The sequence below is a fragment of the Eucalyptus grandis genome, chromosome 2 (assembly GCF_016545825.1).
Source record: "Eucalyptus grandis isolate ANBG69807.140 chromosome 2, ASM1654582v1, whole genome shotgun sequence".
In the NCBI taxonomy this organism is placed as follows: Eukaryota; Viridiplantae; Streptophyta; class Magnoliopsida; order Myrtales; family Myrtaceae; genus Eucalyptus; species Eucalyptus grandis.
In genome coordinates, this window is record NC_052613.1 from 37,473,285 (window position 1) to 37,494,360 (window position 21,076).

Sequence of the window (21,076 nt, forward strand, 5' to 3'; positions counted from 1 at the left end):
GTGACGTTGGATTGTATCTTCATGAATGGCTTAATCTTGTTCAAATGCACAAGAATGTATTATTGGATAAGACTTTTTACTAATGCAATCCCAAAGTTTCTAACTCATTTGGAAAAATTATCATCACGTAATAAAATTTACTAATCATCAATCTGAGTTAGAAATTGATAGAAGTTTTGAATCTCACGAGAGTTTAATCATTTTTCTTCTTATCTAGACGATCGAACTATGATTTATCTAATCTAATGCAAAATTCTAAGTTCAAATTTCTTTGTTAAGTCACAGCATGCACGTGTAATGATGTCCTAATTCAACATACACATGGAAAAAGATCAACGTGTGATTTAAGTTATCATTTCGAACCTTCGAATAACTTGTGCCCTAAGTCCTTGTATCATAATTATGCACTTTATTTGGTTGTTATCTTTTTGGTCGGGATATACCCATTTTTCTTTTATTAATTGCTGGAAAGTCGTTAGTTATAATTTAACATGAGAAAATGAAAGAAGTTGCAAGTTATAATTGCACGTGGCTTACTTATGAAAAGGGTGGAATGATTTTTTTTCAAGGATTTAAATTATTATTTAATTAAGTGGATATGCTGCGAGTAACTATTAAATATGTGCGAATTATGATAAATGAGTGAGAGTAGTCCATAGTTTAAATTTTTTTATTCAAGATTGATTTTGTAATACCAAATTATAAGTTATTAGAAATGTTATTTATCTCTTTTTATAACATTGTTAGTTGGCATAATGGTAATTTGAGAAATCCACCATGAGAAAAGTTCTGCTTCTTCCCTTGTTCTCCTTGTTCTTGCCCGAGCTTTGCGCGTCCGGATGGCTCCGTCGCCCTGCTGCCGAGGATTTGCGCGATTGAATGAGACACTCGGCTTCTCTGCACACCGTCGGGGCATTGCCAGAAGGGCAGGTTCCTTATTTGTTCTTGGGGAGAAGTACACTAATGGTGCCATAAGTTGTGTACGGTGCTCACTTTGGTGCCAAAAGTTTCCGTCGGATCACTTAAGTGCCAAATCGGAGGAAAAACGATCACTTTGGTGCCACCGACGAGAAATTCCGGCCAAAATAATTACGTGGCCTTTATATTTAAAAAAAAAAATCGATGTGGCTTAAGATTGTCCACGGTGGATAGCATAAAACGACGCCGTTTTCCTTTCTTCGTAAGAAACGTCGTTTCTTGCCATCCACCGTGGATTCAGATAAGAAACGACGCCGCCTTGCTCCATAGCAAAAACGATGTCGTTGAAGAGGGAGTAAAATAGGGTTCGTATACGGTTCTCCTCGACGCCAGTCATAGCTTGCTCACCCACCGTCGTTCACCCACCGCCGTTCGCTCGCCCGCCGTTCGCTCGCCCGCCGTTCGCTCGCCCGCCGTCGCTCGCCCGCCGTCGCTCGGCCATCGCTATAGTTGCGCTGTCATTCACGATCGTTCAAGTTTGTCATATTCTCTACGTGGATCAATTTTGCGAAACATTTAGGGTTTTGACGGGCAAGTTAGGTCACAGAGGGCAAATTGAGGGCTCGGCTTAGAGGAAAAGTAGTGGGAAAAGTGGTGGGGATGTCACTTTTATGGGGACAGAATAGAAAAATTGATTATTCCATCGTTCGTTTGCTTTCTGTTGTGGGGACCAAATAAAAAACAGGGTGCGGAGGGGCTTGACTCGGATGGAAATAGTGGTGGGACCAAATTTGTTTGTTTAATTAATTGGACTACTTTTGTGGGGGATCAAATGTGAATGTGATTAAATTGAAAAATGGGTGGTGAGGACCTCACTTTGTTTATTTAATTTGGTTTCTTTTGTTTCTGCAAATGCACCGAATTGGGGAGATTTTAGTCGTATTTGTTCCTTGACAACAAAACGACAAGGACATGCATGTGAAGTTGCCGATTCTATCATGTGTTTCCAACAAAACGACAATGATTTTTTTTTCATTGGGTATAGCATCGACATGGACGCAAATCACGTAGGCGTCATTGCTATGGTGGAGAGTTTGTTATTGGCACTGAAGATTGTGAATATAGTGGTGGAAATGAAGGTACTATTTATGTCAATATTTGGAAGCCATCATATATTGATTTTATGAGGGATTTGGTATATTTTTTACGATGCAAAGTGCAAAAACTACATTACTGTGTTCTTGGGAAAGAATTGAAGGATGGGTTGACATTTTTTAATGATGATAATGGTATTAAGGATATCATTTACCATTATCTTCACGGTGAAGAAGCTAAGGCATATGTTGAGTATTATAGTGAGAATGAGGATGATAATGATGATGGGAATGAGCAGACCACCACTGAAGGAGGAGAAGTGAGGGATCCTGTTCAAGCGAGTAATCAGTTGGGGATGAATTTAGGTTAGATGGAGGACAAAATGAGAGGGAGATAAGTCATATTGATAGAGATGAACAATGAGGGAGATGTTCTGAAATCAAGATTTGGGTGAAGATGTGGGCAATGAAGACTTCATTGGATTAGAATGGGAAATTGCTTTATCTAGTGAATCGGAAGATGAATGTTTGGCTTTAGTAAATTTCCTTAGTGACGAAGATGATGATGAACTCGCACAGTCAAGACAAAAGCAAAGGGAATTTCTGAGAAAAAAACTTGCAACTTCAGCAAGGCCCGAGCTAGTAAATAGGGATGTAGATCCAGTTAAGGGTAATAGAAGTGAAGATGAAGAAAGCTGTGGCAATAAAGTTGCTGGTTCGGAAAATGAGCTTGACAATGATGATGAAGAACCCGCTCCTTGAAGAAAAAGTAAGTACCCTTGCTATGATTCGACTGTTGATAAATCTGTTTTGTTGGTGGGCATGAGATTTGATGATGCCAAACAGTTTAGGGAAGCTGTTGTGAAGAACTCAATTGCCCGTCGTTGCTCAGCCATGCGCCGTCGTTCACGATCGTTCAGGTTTGTCATGTTCTCTACGTGGATCAATTTTGCGAAAAATTTAGGGTTCCGATGGGCAAGTTAGGGTACGGAGGGCAAATTGAGGGCTCGACTCAGGGGAAAAGTAGTGGGAAAAGTGGTGGGGATGTCACTCTTATGGGGACGGAATAAAAAATTGATTCTTCCATCGTTCGTTCGCTTTCTGTAGTGGGGACCAAATAGAAAAATAGGGTGCGGAGGGCTTGACTCGGATGGAAACAGTGGTGGGACCGAATTTGTTGTTTAATTAATTGGATTGCTTTTGTGGGAGACCGAATGTGAATGTGATTAAATTGAAAAATGGGTGGTGGGGACCTCACTTTGTTTATTTAATTTGGTTTCTTTTGTTTTTGTAAATGTACCGAATTGGGGAGATTTTAGTCGCATTTGTTCCTTGACAACAAAGCGACAAGGACCTACATGTGAAGTTGCCGATTCTGTCATGTGTTTCCAACAAAACGACAATGACTCTTTTTTTTTTTTTCATTGGGTGCAGCATCGACATGGACACAAATCAGGTAGGTGTCATTGTTTGCTATGTTGGAGAGTTTGTTATTGGCACTGAAGATTGTGAATATAGTGGTGGAAATGAATGTACTATTTATGTCAATGTTTGGAAGCCATGATATATTGATTTTATGAGGGATTTGGTATATTTTTTACGATGCAAAGTGCAAAAACTACATTACTGTGTTCTTGGGAAAGAATTGAATGATGGGTTGACATTTTTTAATGACGATAATGGTATTAAGGATATCATTTACCATTATCTTCACAGTGAAGAAGCTAAAGTATATGTTGAGTATTATAGTGAAGATGAGGATGTGGATGAGGATAAGGATGGGGATGAGCAGACCACTGAAGGAGGAGAAGTGAGGGATCCTGTTCAAGCGAGTAATCGGGTTGAGGATGAGTTTAGGTTAGATGGATGGCAAAATGAGAGGGAGATAAGTCATATTGATAGAAATGAACAAAGAGGGAGATGTCCTGAAATCTTAGGTGAAGATTTGGGTGAAGATGTGGGCGATGAAGACTTCATTGGATTAGAATGGAAAATTGCTTTATCTAGTGAATCGGAAGATGAATGTTTGGCTTTAGTAAATTTCCCAAGTGACGAAGATGATGATGAACTCGCACAGTCAAGACAAAAACAAAAAGAATTTATGAGAAAAAAACTTACAGCTTCAACAAAAAGGCCCGAGCCAGTAAATTAGGGATGAAGATCCAGTTGAGGGTAATAGAAGTGAAGATGAAGAAAGCTGTGGCGATGAAGTTGCTGGTTCAAAAAATGAGCTTGACAATGATGATGAAGTGGGAGAGAAGGGATTTCAAAATTGGGGTTTTGAATAAAACGACATTTTCCTTTTTTTTTTCTTTTTCAATATATATGAAAAAGTAGTAATAAGAATGCTCCTCGAAGAAAAAGTAAGTATCATTGTTATGATCCGACTGTTGATAAACCTGTTTTGTTGGTGGGCATGAGATTTGATGATGCCAAACAGTTCAAAGAAGCTGTTGTGAAGAACTCAATTGGTGAACAGAGAAGCGTTAAATTCATTAGAAACACGAAGGAGTTTGTGAGAGCTAAGTGCTCACAACTTAATTGTTCATGGAAGCTCTATGCTGCACTTAGTAAGAACGGGTCATTCCAAATTAGGTCCTTTTAGGAGGAGCATACTTGTCTAATTATCTTTAACAATAAAAGGGTAACAAGTGTGTGATTATCAAAGCATTTTTTCAATACTATCAAAGCAATGCCCGAGATCAAGAATTCTCAATTTCAACATTTAGTGAAGGAGCAAGTGAGGGTTAATGTGTCGAGGAATCAATGTAAGAGAGCGGAGATGAGGGTGATGAAGATATTGATAGGTGGATATAAGGAAGAATATGCGCATGTATGGGATTATGCTGGTGAATGTATGTTTCAAAACCCATTTAGTAGGGTTGAAGAACTATGATGTGACTTTATTGTTAAGCTACTATAAAATTGCCACGAGAGTATGGATTTCTGTTGGTCTCCGTTTATTTTACGAAAAATAACTTATAAAAAAATACTTTTCAGATTTTTTGGTGTTTACTTCACAAAAAATAAAATTACAAGGAAAATATTTTCTATTAATGAACAAAACTCCATCAAAAGTGAGAAAAATATTTTCATTTTTCAGAAATGGAGAAAACATTTTCCACTTCTTATCTTTCACCACTTATTTAATTTTTATTTTCCCTTTCTTTTTAAATTAGAATTTTTAATTTTTTTTAAATTTTTTTCTTCTTTCTTCTTCTTTGGTGAGTTGTCGGCCATGGCTCGCTTGAGCTTGCTAGGTTGGCAATGGTCAAGCATCAATAGACAATGGCAAGGTTCAAGCCTCGTAGATAAACGATGCTTGAGCATCGCTAGAGGGTGCGAAGCTTGGGCCTCGCGAGATCGGCAAAGCACTTGGGCATTGCTAGAAGGCTACGATGCTTGGGCCTCACTACCCTTTGGCAATGCATTGCCCTATGGCAAAGCTTACCACTTGTCACCATGGATGGTAACTAGTTGAGGAAAAGAAAAAGAAAGAAAAGAATACAAAAATAATTAAAAAATTAGATTTTTTTAAAAAATAAAATAAAAATAATTACAAATTTGAATATTTTAAAAAAGAAAATAAAAAGTAATAGAAAAATTAAAGTATAAATAAAATGATCAAAATGAGTGCACATAGGAAAATCAAATTTAATATCAAATGGTGGAAAATATTTTCCACATCATATTTAGATTTTAGCTAAATATTGGAAAATATTGTCATTTTTCGTAAAATGACTTCTTGGAAAGCATTTTCCAGAAACATTACATTTTTCATGAAATTAACGGAACCTCAATTTCCTCTATCTTTCCTCTTTCAACCCTCCCTTTTTCTCCCTTTTAGCTCTCCCAACCTTATATCTAAGAGTTTTTCTTTGATCTAATTCTAGATTTGGAGTTCTAAATAAGTACTCCGCCCCTAGTTTCAATGGTGGTCATAGTAGTTTCAGTGTCAAATCCGTGCGCGTTTAATGTATTTTAGTTCAAAGCTTTGGTGCTTTGCATTGGTTGTAGGACTCGCTTTCACAGATGTCAGATCTAAGTTTCTTCAATATGTATAAATATATATGTTGTCTTCGCTTGGTGATGGTTTTGGGGATGTTAAACCTTGGTACACATTGCTGAAAGGCAAAACTATAACTACATATAAAGATCTCGATGTGTGTTTATCACCAATGATACTATGTGATTTGGTGATCAGCCACCGATCTTTTCGCTTGAATGCAATTATAGATCCATTCTTGAAGGACGAGTTTGCAATTATCTCTGCCAACAATACTATAATGATATGCTAGTTTTTGGTTTGTTATGGAGCTATATGGGCTTGTCGTGTTATTGTGATCTTTGAGATTTCCTATTATGTATCATTTTGATAATGAATGGAAATTTCTTTTAACAAAAAATGTGAAACAAAAATATGCTTTGTCACAAAAGGCTAATTGTTTGCACTCAACGCTCAGCTTGGTGATTTAGTGTGCGTTTGGTCAAGCTTTTCTAGGGGGCTCGCACCCTTCAAAGTCTCTTGGGAAAATGTCAGAATGTTTAGCAAGCATTTTGAAATATTTTTCAGTTAAGTGTTGACATTGTAAATGCTGGAAAGTCCAATACTACTTCTACCCAGCATTCCAAAAGAGCATTTGTGAAATACTGAAACTAGGATTAAAATATTTTTTTTTCTCTCTTCCATAACTATCCTCACTAATTCTTTAGTTTTCCGATTTTGTCCCTTCTTGTAATGATTCATCTTCTCCGCATGAGGATGGCCGATGAGGGTCGTGCGACTCGAGTGACCTCTGCTAGAGCCCATTTGCAAAGTTAAACCAAACTCACCCTTAGGTTGAGATCTAGGATTGATAAGTGCTGAGAAATGAAACATTGCGGTCGTGAGCACTAGGGTAATTGCTGGCGCTTGCAAATGTGATTGATCCATCTCGTTAGATAAAGAGTATGGTGGGATCAAAGACCTTTTCCTTAGGTGCATTCCAACTGGTCGGTCTAGTCATGTCTCCACCATTGCTTTTGTGTGATGACAAAGGATGGTTCCTATCTCGGGACCTTGACCATTCGTGGAAATCAAATAATTCGCCCACAGTAATCGCTTCTCACTTCCAAAGACTCTTGCATAAAGTTTGGAAATACAAGCATACGGCAAAAGAAATCATGTCTGCCTAAAGAAAAGGATAGATCGCCTTCTCGCTTGGTCTTCCAAATTTGTACAAGATACCTTGTGGCCAAAAGAGTTCGAAAAACTGTCATTTTCAGGGCGATTTCAGTTTAGATCCACCTTTCAGATTTTCAGTCACTCGTTTAACAGAAATGATTATGTAAAACATCACACTGCCCCATGAATTGAGAGCGCCATGTCGACATGGTCTGTCATGTGATTGTAACTCGGTTGTCTAGCAAAGGAAAAAAGAAGAAGAAAAAAGCAGAGATCTCTTTGAGAATGTAAAGAGCAGTCGGAGGCTCTGATAATGAACGGCTTTGGAAATCCAATGGCTTGATCGATCATTAGTATCGTAAACTACATAATCTTTCTAGGTGGAAGTATACGACGAAGCAGTCTCTACACTCCTTTTCATCTGTTTTGGAAGTTCACTCTAGCAATGGCACAAGCGAATATGGACGTGAAAATCAGCGGAAAGGCCAAAAGCACGATGGCTACGATGTAGAGTTGATTGTACTGATATCCGAAATAACTTTCCAGGAAGGCGCTGATTGTCGTCTGTTGTCCATAGACTGTGATCTCTTTATGGATGTCTCCATATTGTGAGCTAAGCAGACCTCTCAAGGACCACGCGTTCGGGCATATCCAGTAACACCAACGCCACCACACCGGAATATCCTGCCAAAAGGGATGGAAAAAAGATTTGATGTGTTAATTGACGATCGATATTCATGATTTAGCGTGACAGATATGCTTTCGTCGTTTCTTGATAGGCTAGCAGAAGTTGAATTAGAGACTTACGGGTCCAGGAATGAGGAATCCAGAGAATAGATTGAACAAAGTGTAGGAAAAACTCGCGAACAATGCAGCCACTTGGTACGTGGGTGTCAGTGAAACCAGCATCATTCCATAGTAGTTGAAACAGAGCAATGTACAAAACATGGTGTAGAAGTACCAAAACACTTTATAGAATGAGACGTAGAAACCTATGGCAGGGAATGTTATCAGCACAAACAGAACCGCTTGCACGAAGAGGTATGGAATTTCGATAACCACCTGCAACATGGGGCATAATATCCTTGTTAAGATACGGAAGAACAAGAAATATATCAGTAATTAGTCAAGGGAATAAATAGCAAAGGAGCATGATTCAGAGACCTGAGCAAATGAATAGGACCACGATGAGTACATTCCGGCGAATCTTTCCCTGTAGACAACGATACGTTCGGTAGCAATAAATGGCAGAACCGAAGAGCAGTTGCCTATCCCGGTGAATTGCACAAAGATAAACATTGATCCAAGTATGTTGAGAAGATCCTGCTCGTCATTTCTTCAAAACAAAGAATCATGTTTAAGGATCATAAACGGTGAGTTTTACAAGCTCATAATCCTGATGTTAGACAAGCTATAAAAGATTTTTCCCAGACTAACTGGGTTTATGAACGATGACTTACATATCCTTTCCTTTCTGCCAAAGGAGAGCAGCACACAACAAGGAAGACGCTGTAATGAATAACAGGCGCACCAGGTTGTACTTGGGGCTTCTCCAGTAGGTTAAATGTTGTTTCCACAAGCATGCTTTGAACTGCTCCCACCTATTTTGCGGGAAGGGCGCAGAGAAACATATTTCTTTTGTGCCAGCCGCTGGCGAACTGAGCTCTCTAACTAATTCTTGATTTGACCTATAGAGATCAACAAAATGCATCAGTAGATATCATTTTTTCCCCATCGCAAGCACAAGAAGCATCATTTATGAGCACATGTTGTCATTCTCTGGTCAGCACTCGAAGATAGCATCACATGACAGACAAAAGCTCTAACTTATGCAAATTGTGCGCTAAATGAGCACTTAATGTGTGCTTAATATGTGCTTTGAACATTAGTCTACTGTACACTTACCTGCACTGATCAGACTCCTTATAAATGATGCCGTAGTCTATACCAAGTTGAGATTCTAGGGAAGGACTTGTGATCTCCAGCATCCACGTTGCAGGATTGTAATTATCCTTGATTTTTGGCACTCCGGGAATACTCTGGACAAGGGAAATGTAGGATTCATTAGTGAAGCTTTCTTAATTCATCTTAAGTTTTTTCATCTCCAGTGTAGAGTACCTGATAAGACTGTTCAATAGTTCTGCCTATTTCTTATATTTCCTCCGTTTGGTTATATCAGCATTGTTTGCAGCTTATAATAGAAGCAATTCATAAGTAACGACGTGCAAATTATGAAAAAGGAGTGTCAATTGAAGAGCTCACGCCTGAGGTGTAACACTAACCTCAAAATATTTAATAAGCTTGTTCGAATGCTCGCCAAGCTCTCCAGAGTATATAATTTGGCCTCCTCTTTTCATCAGGATCAGCTGCATAATTTATCAAATGCGACGTGCTTCAGTCATGTTCTTCTCAATCATTAATGCAGTTAAAGAAAATATGTGGAGTGAGTTGTGCATTGTTCAGGAATTGATATGTACACCGAAACTTTATTGTATAAGTAAAATTACAGCGAGTAAAAAGACTGTTTTTGAAATAAATGCATTAACAATTTACCTCGTCAAAAGCCTCGAATATGTCAATGCTTGGCTGGTGAATTGTGCACACAATTGTCCTCCCTGTGCTAACAATATTCTTCACGACTCGCATTACAATGGCGGCCGCTCTGGCATCAAGACCAGAAGTAGGTTCATCCATGAATATGATCGACGGGTTGGCGACAAGCTCCACTGCTATAGTCAGCCGCTTACGCTGCTCAGTCGATATACCGGTTACACCAGGAACACCAACTATAGTACCTTTTATGTCATCTAGCTCAATCATTTCGAGTACTGCAGCCACAAATTCCTGAGCGACACCAAATAATTCAGTTGCAATGCAGGTATAGCTACTAAGTAGTGCAAAATCTCATCACTCGATATGTGATGTGAGTGACCGATTTTTTTTTTTTTTTCTTTCTGCTTGCTGGTTTGATCAACATGAGAATATATTCTGTACACAAGTTCTTTGTGATTCCTAGACATCCAAATGATATGCTGAAATCTGTCCAGTTGAGCAAAGATTTAGCTGTTGATTGGCATGAAACCGGACAAGACTGTCAAGTTTTCTCCAACAATCAGTTAAAAAGATTGAAATTTGTGTCTCAAAATGTGATGTACAAAAAACTTCCCGTTTTATCTATTTATAGATAGCTCTGATGCTCACTCTGTTTTATGCAAGTTTCGTTCCTGCTTCAACATCAAAGAATAGGGTATCAAAATGATCTGCATATTCTATCCAGATGAAGAAATCTTACGGCTCTTGTATTTTTGTCAATGTGGGCCGGCAACCTCAACCAAGCTGAGTATGCCACCGACTCCTCAATTGTGACTTGTGGAGAATGTATGTCGGTTTGTTCACAGTAGCCAGATATTCTGGCATACGCGGCTTGAACTTTAGGATACCCTCCAACCTTTATATCTCCTTCGATAGAACCGCCAGTTTTCCTTCCTGAAAGAACATCCATCAACGTTGTTTTCCCCGCTCCACTAATGCCCATCAAAGCCGTCAGGACTCCGGGTCTGAATGCTCCAGTAATATCTCGAAGAAGCTGTAGTCTTCTCTCTGGGAAACCTTGCTCTTTCAGTTTCTGGGAAAAATTGGAGGCTCCGTTATGCCAATCATTAATTGATATGATATGCACAGCAATACTTATTTTCAGCAACTGAAATGTCTCACCTTGGGTGTTTGGACGAAGTACCGGACATTTTCAAATGTTAGAGTTGTGGGTTCAAATGGTAAAACCATCCCTATCCAATTTCAAAATTGTAATTGTCATTGGTACTGAAGGCAATGGAACCTTATTTATACTATTCACTAGTATTCATGAATGTATGATATCGACCATTCATTTGCAGTTTTGCAGATTCTAAATAGATGATAATCGACTAGCTGCTTATGAATCTTCTTACCTCTAACTTTTGTTTCTGCGGTATCTTTGTTAGCCACCTGTTCTCCTAGAGTAGGACCGTTAATGTCTCTGTCGTTGTCCAGCTGGGAGAGCTTCTCACCAGAGACAACAGCTCGAGATCTACCTGGAGCTGTGATTAGCCGATAATATACGTTAGTGAAAAAATGTCAACTGCTGAGATAATTCTAAGCTTGCATTTTCGATTACCTTCAGAAAAACTCAGAGCACAGGTGAACCCAATGTTGAAAACCATCCAAAATCCAATCAAAGACCCAAGTGATATCCAGTAAAAGTAGTCGCCATAATCTAGTCCACGCTCTTTGAGCACTTGCTGCCCCAAAGTGCCGTTAAGAGATGAAACCTGTGAAGGATCATTAATCCTGTCAACTACTAAACACAATTATCGTCATGTTAAATCCACTCTTGTGAGACTGGTCTGTTCTTCAAGATGTCACCTTTTGCCACCTTGGGGCGAGAAACTCATTAAGGGAAGCACCTATTTCTGCATATGACAACGGAGAGAACCAGAAGCCCCACTCCAACCAACCGGGTAGAGAAGCTGCAGAGAGACAAGGTTGCTGAGTTCCTGTCACTTTTCCAAAGTCCTTACCATAAGGATCGGTAAAACTGAACTTACGTTTTGGGATGATGAAGCCACCGAATAAAAACAAAACAAGTAAAGAGAATAGACTGCAAATTGCTGCAACAGGTGGATTTCGAACTACAGAAGCTATCAATCGGAACATTGATATCGATACTTGATGCACTAGGAAGAGCAGGAAGATTTGATAAAAGAACCTGACAGTCATCCAATAAGTTAGAAGTGAGAATGGCTTGAATTTATATCATCTCACTGATATCCTGAATGTTCGGAATTACCTTTGTGGTTCAGGACTATAACCTACTCCGTAATAGGTAATAGCTGTCCACAGAAACGCATCAAGTAAAGAGAATGGGATTTTCAGTACAGCCGCTGGAATGGTATAAGCCCATGCAGGATAGAAGAAAAAATCCCGTTGCTTGTAGAAGACTCCAAGTCTAGAAACAGTCATTGCCAGCTCCTGAATGCCAATAACCATGAGTCGGATGAGAGCGTAATATAGGGAACCCATGAAAAGATCTGCATGCACCAAATCGACTTTCATTCGTGTCCGCCAGAAGACGGTCACCGTTATGACAGCAACTACCACAATCTGCAAAGAGAAACCACCAACTCGATGAATTTCACTTAAATTTCTCATTAACCGTCTTGTATGACTGCATATATTTAGTCCCAATCGGCAATACCTGTGCTGATTTGAAGGCATGAACAAACCAGTTGCGCTTCATGAGGAGCCATTCTCTCGAAAGACACGCTTTGAACAACTCCCACTTTTTTAACGAGTAAATTTCGAAAGATAAGGCACTTCTGTGAAGCTCAGATTTCTCAAAAGGCCTGGCAAGTTCCTCGTCTAATTTCTTTGCCATCGGAATCTCTTTAAACATCCTCGCAAACATGCTTGGAGATATGAAACTATAAGTCCGGTCTTTGTGATGCCAGTATTGTTCCTGGTCTTTTTCCGAAACTACCTGCGAAGAATTCCCAAAAACAGAATATGTCAACGCTAACCTTGCACAGTTTGTACATCCCTTTATAAATCAAGAGTGCATACTTCTTGGAGAAAGTCAGAAATGCCTTTTCTAGTTGGGCACTTGAAACCACAGTGTTCAAAGAACTTGAGAACTTCGGTCCGAGGTCCATGGTACACTGTATGTCCCTCTGCCATTAAAATAATGTCATCAAAGAGATCATAAGTTTCGGGTGCTGGCTGAAGAAGCGACACCAAGATAGTGGAGTCTGTTATGTGTGCCAATTGCTGCAAGCATGAAATGATCTGAAAGGTAGTGGAGCTGTCCAAGCCTGTTGATATCCCGTCCATAAATAAAACTCTCGCCGGACCAATTATCATTTCCCCTGGAAGAGAGGACACTGTGAAACATCTATAATGAAGCCTAAAACTTCCAATGTGACATAGGAGCTGTTCCTCTCAGTTTCTCATCATTTGCTGACAGTTCACATAAAACTAACCAGTTGTCAACCTTCTCTTTTGGCCACCGGAAATTCCTCTGTTCATCGCATCCCCTACAATTGTATCTGCGCAGATATCGAGTCCAAGAACCTGAAAAGGTTGAATATGGTAAAGAAGTGTGAGATTGTGTGTGAAAAATAAACTTGGTAATCGTTTTTCTCATTGATACATTACCTTTAATATGTAGTCTGTTTGGAGCGTTCTTTTCAGCCCTCCTACTGATATTGCCTGTTCATATTGCATAAAGTCATCAGAAACCAGTATTTGCTGATTGCCGCTATAAGTGGAAAATTGAAAAATCCAAAAAAGATGAAAATCTGACTTTGTTCAAATATTAACCTTCATGTATGTGTCTATGCTTGGCTCTGGATTAATTCCTGCTTGCTTCTCCCTTCTGCTAACTTCTTTCAATATGTCTTCAACCAAAAGCAACATAAACAGGATCAGAAATGATCACCAGAACAAACAATAACTTCGTGGTTGGAGAATGAACTGGTACCTGCCCTTCCTCCGACACCCTGACAACGTGCAGAGAAGTCGAGCGTCTCCCTCACAGTCATCTCGGAAATATGCAAATCATATTGGCTTATATAGGCTGAAGTCTTCTGAGGAACAAACTCATTCAGCTTGTAACCATTGTAGGAAATCTCTCCCTTGACCTTGACCATACATCATTTGTCAATTCCCCTGATCTTAATCTTACACTTATGCATGTGATTAAGTATAGTAGCTATTCTTGTCAGCACGGAACATCTACAGTAAATGGAATACTGGAAAGGTAATACCTTGAGCGATTTCTCTGATTTGCCTGCTAATGCTTGTAATAATGTCGTCTTTCCACATCCTGGCGGACCTAGCAATAGTGTCATCCTGTAAGAAATTCCAAGAGGTAAAGGTTATGCTGCATAACCGCATCATGTACATCAACCTGTGAGTCTGGTGTTATTCCAAGCTTTACTGACCTTGCAGGCTTAAGGACGCCGCTAATGTTCTTGAGAATCCTTATTTTGTCACCCTGATACTTGCAGCCAACCTTGTTTGTTGGAGCCTGCTTCACAGTAAATAAAAGGGATCATGGTTCCTGTGCTTATGTCCGATGAAGTTTACCAGAATGGACTACAATAGCTTTTGATGGAATAGAGGAACAGTTGCATGAACAGTTGCACGGCCACCATATGACCGCTGCACGACCGCCGCACGAATGCTCACCGACCACCGCCCCCTCCCGTGGCGGTGGGCTGTGGGCGGCAATCCTGCAGTGACGGTTGGCGGTCGTGCAGCATTTGTGCAGCAGTCGTGCAGCGGCCGTGCAGCATTTGTGCAGTAGTCGTGCAGCGGCCGTGCAGCCATCGTGCGGCGATCGTGTGGCGGTCGGATGTTCGTGAATAAGAAGAAAAACAAATAAATACAAAAATTTATAAATTTTTACCAAACGCATTTCTATTTTTTTTTTTTTTTAATTTCAAGAATAGAAATTTGATATAATTACAAAACACCTTATTTTACTCAGAAATTATTCTCGGAGTAGAAATTATAAAAAAAAAAAACTCTTTCTGAAAAGAAATAGTTTCCCGGAATAAAAACGTTGCCATGCGCACTAAGTCTTCTATATAAAGACTAGTGCAACCCATATGTTTCGCCCGTGTGAAACATTTGAAACTAGATGTTTATTAATCTTGTCCCATTGAGATAAATGTTCTAAAACTATCAATTCCCTAACAATAAGATCCATATGGAGCACCTGCCTATTATCAATCTCCTGTTCTAATGTCTTGAAAAAGAAAAAAATTGTCCAAAAAATTCTAAATCTATTCCACTTTTACCAATTTAATTATAAACCTTTTAATTTTGTCAATTAAGTCCATACAACTAATTTTAATTGGAAATCACTTATATTGATGCCAGTATTGTATGTACGACGATTAGTGTTGACGTTGATAATTTTTTAAAATTTTCTACTTTTTTTGTTTTTTTAATTTTTTTTTCTTTTGTTTTTTCTTTCTATCAAGTTGAGGAGGGGTTGCTAGCTGATTCTCTGTGACTAGCAAGGGTTGGCTAGTAAACCTTGTCATCTTGAAAGAAAGAAAAGGAAAAAAAAAAAAAAAATGAAATGGGAAGAAAAAATTCGCTGTCCTCCTCTAATGTCCCCAAAAAAAGACTTTCTTTGAAATTCCACCCTTCGACAGGAGCGGGCTATGTTAGCCAAACACAGTTTTCTACAGCAGATAACTCGTTCTTTGGCTCCAATCAAATCGTCCCGGACGAAATCTCCGAAACGCATAAAGCATGCACGAGAGAGAGGAGAAGATGATCTCACGTAGAAGATGGCCTTGAGCACGTTCCAAAGAGTCGGGACGGATTCCCCATGAACCGCTTCGCCATCAGCTTCTACGCACAAATCCTGATATCGCACCTCCACTGTCGGCAATTCGAGACCCACCCTGAGAATTTAATATCATTTTAGCCGCACTTCGGCATATCAAATTGTCGAAGATGCTTGAAACAAAATAATAATAATAATAATAATAATAATAATAATAAATAATAAATAAAAGGAACGTCCGCCCTTTTAATCCTAGAGCTGTAATATCAGAGCTGAGGTATAGAATGTCTGCCTCTGCAGTCTCTCCCGGAACTTCTGAAGCAGCCCCAGGTTGTCCTCTTCGACCTTCTTCAGCAGGCCGTCCATGAACACCTGCCTCTCCGAGCCCCTGAGCCTAGCCACGTCCACCACCTCACTGCTGAGCACCACCGCCCTCATCCGCCGGTACGTCGGCAGCCTCTCGATGGCCGCCCGCCGCAGCTCCAGCTCGTCGTCATCCTCCCCCTGCCGGCGGTTCTCCTCGCCGAACGCCGATTCCACCTGGCCCTCCCCTGAACCTGCCGCAATGCTTCTGAAGCTGCTCGAGGCGCGGCGGTGTGGCGACGAGGAGAAGCTCGCGGACGAGGCGTGCTCGTTGCTCATGGTGGACGACGGCCGCGCCCCTCTCGGTCGCTCTGGGTCTTTTGGGACAAACGTGGGCGGACGTTCCGTCTTGTGGCGTGCGGGTGGACGCCACATAAGTGCAGCAAAGTGCCGTCCTTTTCGCGATGACGGTGAGATGCTAAGGAGAAGGCGAATCGTGGGCTACTGACTAATCACCTTTAGGACAAGCGTTGTCCAAAGGTTTCGTGATCTAAATTTAGAAAAAAAGGTGCGAAAAAGTAAATCAAATTATTGTGGTCTGACGTCTGGGGTAGATGACGAACTGTATTCTGCGTGGAATTCCTCAAATGGTTCCATCGTCTCCCTTGCGAGATTCTATTACTTTATTGAATTGACCTCGCATAGATGTAGACTCGGATCTGAACAGAAGTGAATTTTATATTCCGAAAGCAACGGAAGTCGTCTCGGAAAGTGTCGCTATCAACGCACGCGCATCTTCTTCTGTAAATCACGAAAATGTGGCTTACCTTTGCACTCGGCGACGGAGCCTCTGGAGGAGCCGGAGATTGTCCTCCTCGACCGTCTTCAGCAGGCCCTCCACGAACACCCGCCTCTCTGAGCCCGTCAGCTTCGCCACATCCGCCACCTCCCGGCCGAGCACTGCCGCCTGCAGCCTCTGGGACGTCGGCAGCCTCTCGATTGCTGCCCACTGCAGCTCTAGCTCGTCGTCCTCCTCCTCCTGCCGGCAATCCTGCATCCGGTCCTCCGAGTCAGTGACGATTCTGAAGCTGCTCGAGGCACGGCAGCGCAGCGACGGAGAGAATCTCCAGCTCCCTCTTCGCTCCATCTCGGGGAGCTCGATTCTCTCCGGCCGATCGCTCGTTGTCGATGGCTGTGCCATTTCGGTTTCCGATCTTTTCGGGCAAATGCAGGCGCAGCTTTTCTTATGTAGAATGCATTCGTGCCAATGAGAAGGCTATGGTCAATTAAGCCACTATTTTTGAATGAGTGGCATTAATAGATTTCAAACTCTAGAATCAATGCAATTTTTCTTCTTCTGGGGCTGGCACACCTCGTGGCTACCCGTGCTATATAGTCAATTTAGATCGCCAAATTTCAACTTTTGCAAACGAGTTTCCGCAACTTGCAATTTGATTGTATAACTACAAAAGGGTTAGCCTTCCTTTTGGGGTCTGATATGAAAAGGGTTAGCTTGATTAGTGAGAAAATGTTACAAATTGATATCTTAAGATAAAATATGATTTCCTCATAATTTGAACAAGAAAAAAAGATTTCTAACAAGATCTCCACCTACCTATTGTTGATTAAAAAAAAAGATCGGAACTTGCGATCACGAGATAACCGGTACACCTATCTCATTAGGGAATGGGAACAATCGTGAAGTTTCTCCATATGCTGGTGACAGAAGTGGCCGGCCGTCATGCCCGCACCTTGCATGCATGCGTATACTTTACAAAACCGGACTCACTTTCAGGACTAATTGGGAATTTTTCCTTATGATTTGGATTTGGTGCAAAATTCAAATTGGTCGACATCATTATTGAGAAATACGTTAGCAAATCAATGAATTTGGATTGGGTCATATGCAGTCGAGTTTTTGCTCCCAAAACCGTTGACTGATCAAAAGCCGTCTGGAACACAACGGTTAAATTGGCGTCACAGAAACTAGAAACGATATAAGATCTCGTTGACCAATTTATTCATTAAATCAAATGCTTTTTGGTCTTACTCTATTAAATAATTCACAAATGCTTGCCTAATTTTGCTAAGTAATCACAGTTTTTCCCAGGAATATTGCTTCTTTGGTCCGCCCGCCATCATTCATTCATCGGAGTGACGTCTTCAGATAAAATGTAAATTAATTTACTAATAATTAAAATTTATTCCATCTCTACTCTTAGGATATGGAACAGGAACTCTTCTGCGAACCATGAAAAATTCTTTTTATTTTCCTTTCCTATTGATAGTAGCTACGAGAAAATTCTGCATGTGGAAAGGAGAAATTACGCACCATGAGGTACCGAGCTACACTGATGTGATGGACCAGCGATTTGCTAGTCTAAGAACTCGTTCTCCACCTTCTACCTCAAATCGATTATAAATACTATCTTTTTTCCTAATTAATTTGCTAACAGATCCATGATTTGACCCATTTCAGTCCACAAATTGGGCTCAATCTGTTGATAACGTCCGATCACCTGAACATCATATTTGACTAAAAGTGATATGTCACTAAATTGAGCAATTTTATTTTTCTCAATAAAAAAAAGGATGTGGAATTATTGAAGTATGACGTTGGAGGTTAGTCCGAATGTGATGGCTGAAATTGACCATTGCATCAAGAAACCAACTTAAATAACTAAAACCGTAAAATATCGAGATACTAGGTGGTATTGATACCTTATCGACATTTCTTGTCCGCGAATTATTCTACAAATACGGTCTTCAATCCCAACAATTCAAATAGCTTATAAACCTTTATGATAAAGATCAAAGAGTGATCATACAAAAACCCCCTCTGTTTGTAGTCCTTACCCGACATTTCTTCAACAGGGAAAAAGGAAAACGAAAAAGAAAAGGGAAGAGAGCTCACTGTTAGGTCCGCATTAAAAGTTGGAGAGTCTGCAAATATAATCATTAAAGTTGGGAATCTTTCGTGTAAAATTAGGGAAAGTATCTTGCGTATCAGTGATACAGGTAACCTGTTCCATAGATGCGAAAGCATATGACATGTGTTTAGATTGGCAATTTAGGCCGTGATAAAACTTGATACTAATTGGAAATTAATTTATAAAATAATTTTATGACATATGTATTTTGTCATCTAATCATTGCTCCCATATATCGTAATAGTAATTATGATTGTTAAGAGTGAGCAGTTTCAGGTTCTATATATATTGCACTTATTTGTTAAAACAAATTCCTCATTTTTTGGGAATTTAAAGCCTACCATGCATATCTTAAAACTTAGAACTTACACTATCATAAGTTCTAAAGTCTGTTTTAGGGTCTACCCAAGTTCTGTCCGTATTATTAATTGAATAATTGTAGTGAATTATTACTTTTAATAACCATCACTTATTGCTAATTCGCCGATCATAACTTGTATTTATACACGTGAAGAATAAATTCTTAGTCATCAATGGAAGCTTGGACTAGTGAACCCATATGATAAATTGTGTAAAGTTATAGACCAAGAAAAATATAAAACTTTGTTCTAGATTTAGGTTTTAAGTTTCAAGTTCCCAATTCCATCTACTTAGAACCTGAAACCTACTCGTTAAGACAAGTTCTCTATTTTTTAGAAGTTGAAATCCATCCTACATATCTTGGAATTTGGAATTGGACAGGTTTCCACTGGTTCGGTTTTTCAATTCTAGGTTCACCTTGAAATCATTCTCAAGCCTAATGGCTGCTTGATAATATTCTTGAACAAGACACCCAAATCGATTATGTTATCAAGTTTTGCCTATTTGCTTAGATATGCAATAACGCAACTCTATCATGTTGTTCCTACTATCCTACCAATTCAAAAATTCACATAGCATTGTCAGTTTGCTTTTCCAACGTTGAATTTTAACATGAGCTTTTAGCAATAGATTTGAAGAAATTACTAGATTACTAAACACTTTTGAATATTCATTTACATGGGACAAATCATGCGAGCATTGTACATCTAACATAAATGCCATCTTCCATTGATAACAAAAACCCTCTGTGAAGCACAATCCACCTTGACAATTAGTGTCAAGGCACCAAACATGCCGGGAGTGTCGACAAGGATGACGATTAGATTCCGATTAGATTCCATCCAAGTTTCACCTGGAAGCTATCCGTCTGAATAAGTTTCTTATGATTTAGAATTTGTAATCTATTTTGCATATCATGAAATCTGGAATCTACTCTATCACAAGTTCCAAGGTCATCTAGCTATCGGCCAATTTCTTTTTCATCTTTAGTTAAGCCTAATTTTTTTTTTCCGGATTTTGACAAGAAACAAGGACTAAAATCGCCTAGTTTTCTAGACTTTTTAAGTGTGCCACAACTAAACAAGGACTCGGTGGCTATTTATAGTTGTTGATAATCTATAGCTTTGCCTTGGCTTTAGCACAAATCAATTCAGGTTTAAGTAGCAAAAGGGTATTTGTAAACAAGGGGTAAGCCTTAGACCACAAAAAAGGGGGTAAGTAGTTCCTTGTTCCATTTAGAACCAGAAACGTACTCGTTGGAATAGATTCATTCTTTTCTAGAATATAGAATTTACCATGCATACTCTAGAACCTAAAATCAGACCAGTTCTTGATTTTACCCCAAAATTATGCTCTCCCCTAGTGTTGACACCATTGAGATAAACTTTTAGTTTTAAGCATACCTGGTCCTGCTGCCTTCGAAGCAAAACGCACGCAGAGAACAACAATTGACGGAGTCAATATGAAACGGGTGCGACCAACATGACTACCCTTTGCAGAATGACAATATGACGGTCGAAGGCCAAACACAATTTTTTTTTTTGAGGAAACGGATAAACTTCCTTTCCTCAACATGTTTCAATTTCTGACTCAATATTTCCTTTCTTCATCTTTTGTTGACTTGTATGTTTCCTTATTGCAAGCTCTTATTGACAAACAAAATCAGAAGAGGGTCCATAGAATTAATTTACTTAAATATGAAGGAAGAAAATATAAATTAGATACTGAAATATAAATAATTACAAGTAGAAAAATATAATCACTTACTAAAAGGATGTCGTTAATGTCATCATATAAATTTATTTTTCAAAGATGAAAAAACCCTTGAAACCTTGGTTTTTCAACTAATAATGAAATCATTGTGCAATGAAACAACTTCTCATTCCTTTCGCAAAAATCAAATTGCTCTAAAATGACTCTCCGATGACCTAAAATTTGACGACAATGAATTATGCTTCTCAAATTTATA

The 21,076-nt window shown here is 39.5% G+C and overlaps 1 protein-coding gene across 1 annotated transcript; it reads right to left on the minus strand.

Moving 5' to 3' along the window:
* Positions 1-7,576: 7,576 nt before the first annotated feature.
* Positions 7,577-13,874, minus strand: LOC104427083 (pleiotropic drug resistance protein 3). The gene is made up of 19 exons (XM_039307763.1): positions 13,691-13,874; positions 13,531-13,607; positions 13,366-13,419; positions 13,191-13,281; positions 12,775-13,076; positions 12,410-12,691; positions 12,002-12,315; positions 11,760-11,920; positions 11,578-11,681; positions 11,330-11,483; positions 10,891-10,961; positions 10,469-10,801; positions 9,730-10,020; positions 9,459-9,542; positions 9,082-9,215; positions 8,637-8,864; positions 8,341-8,512; positions 7,984-8,238; positions 7,577-7,860 (listed from the first exon to the last, which is right to left on the minus strand). Exons 1-19 carry the CDS (start codon positions 13,857-13,859, stop codon positions 7,594-7,596), a joined length of 3,543 nt encoding a protein of 1,180 aa, XP_039163697.1. The 5' UTR covers positions 13,860-13,874; the 3' UTR covers positions 7,577-7,593.
* Positions 13,875-21,076: the final 7,202 nt, after the last annotated feature.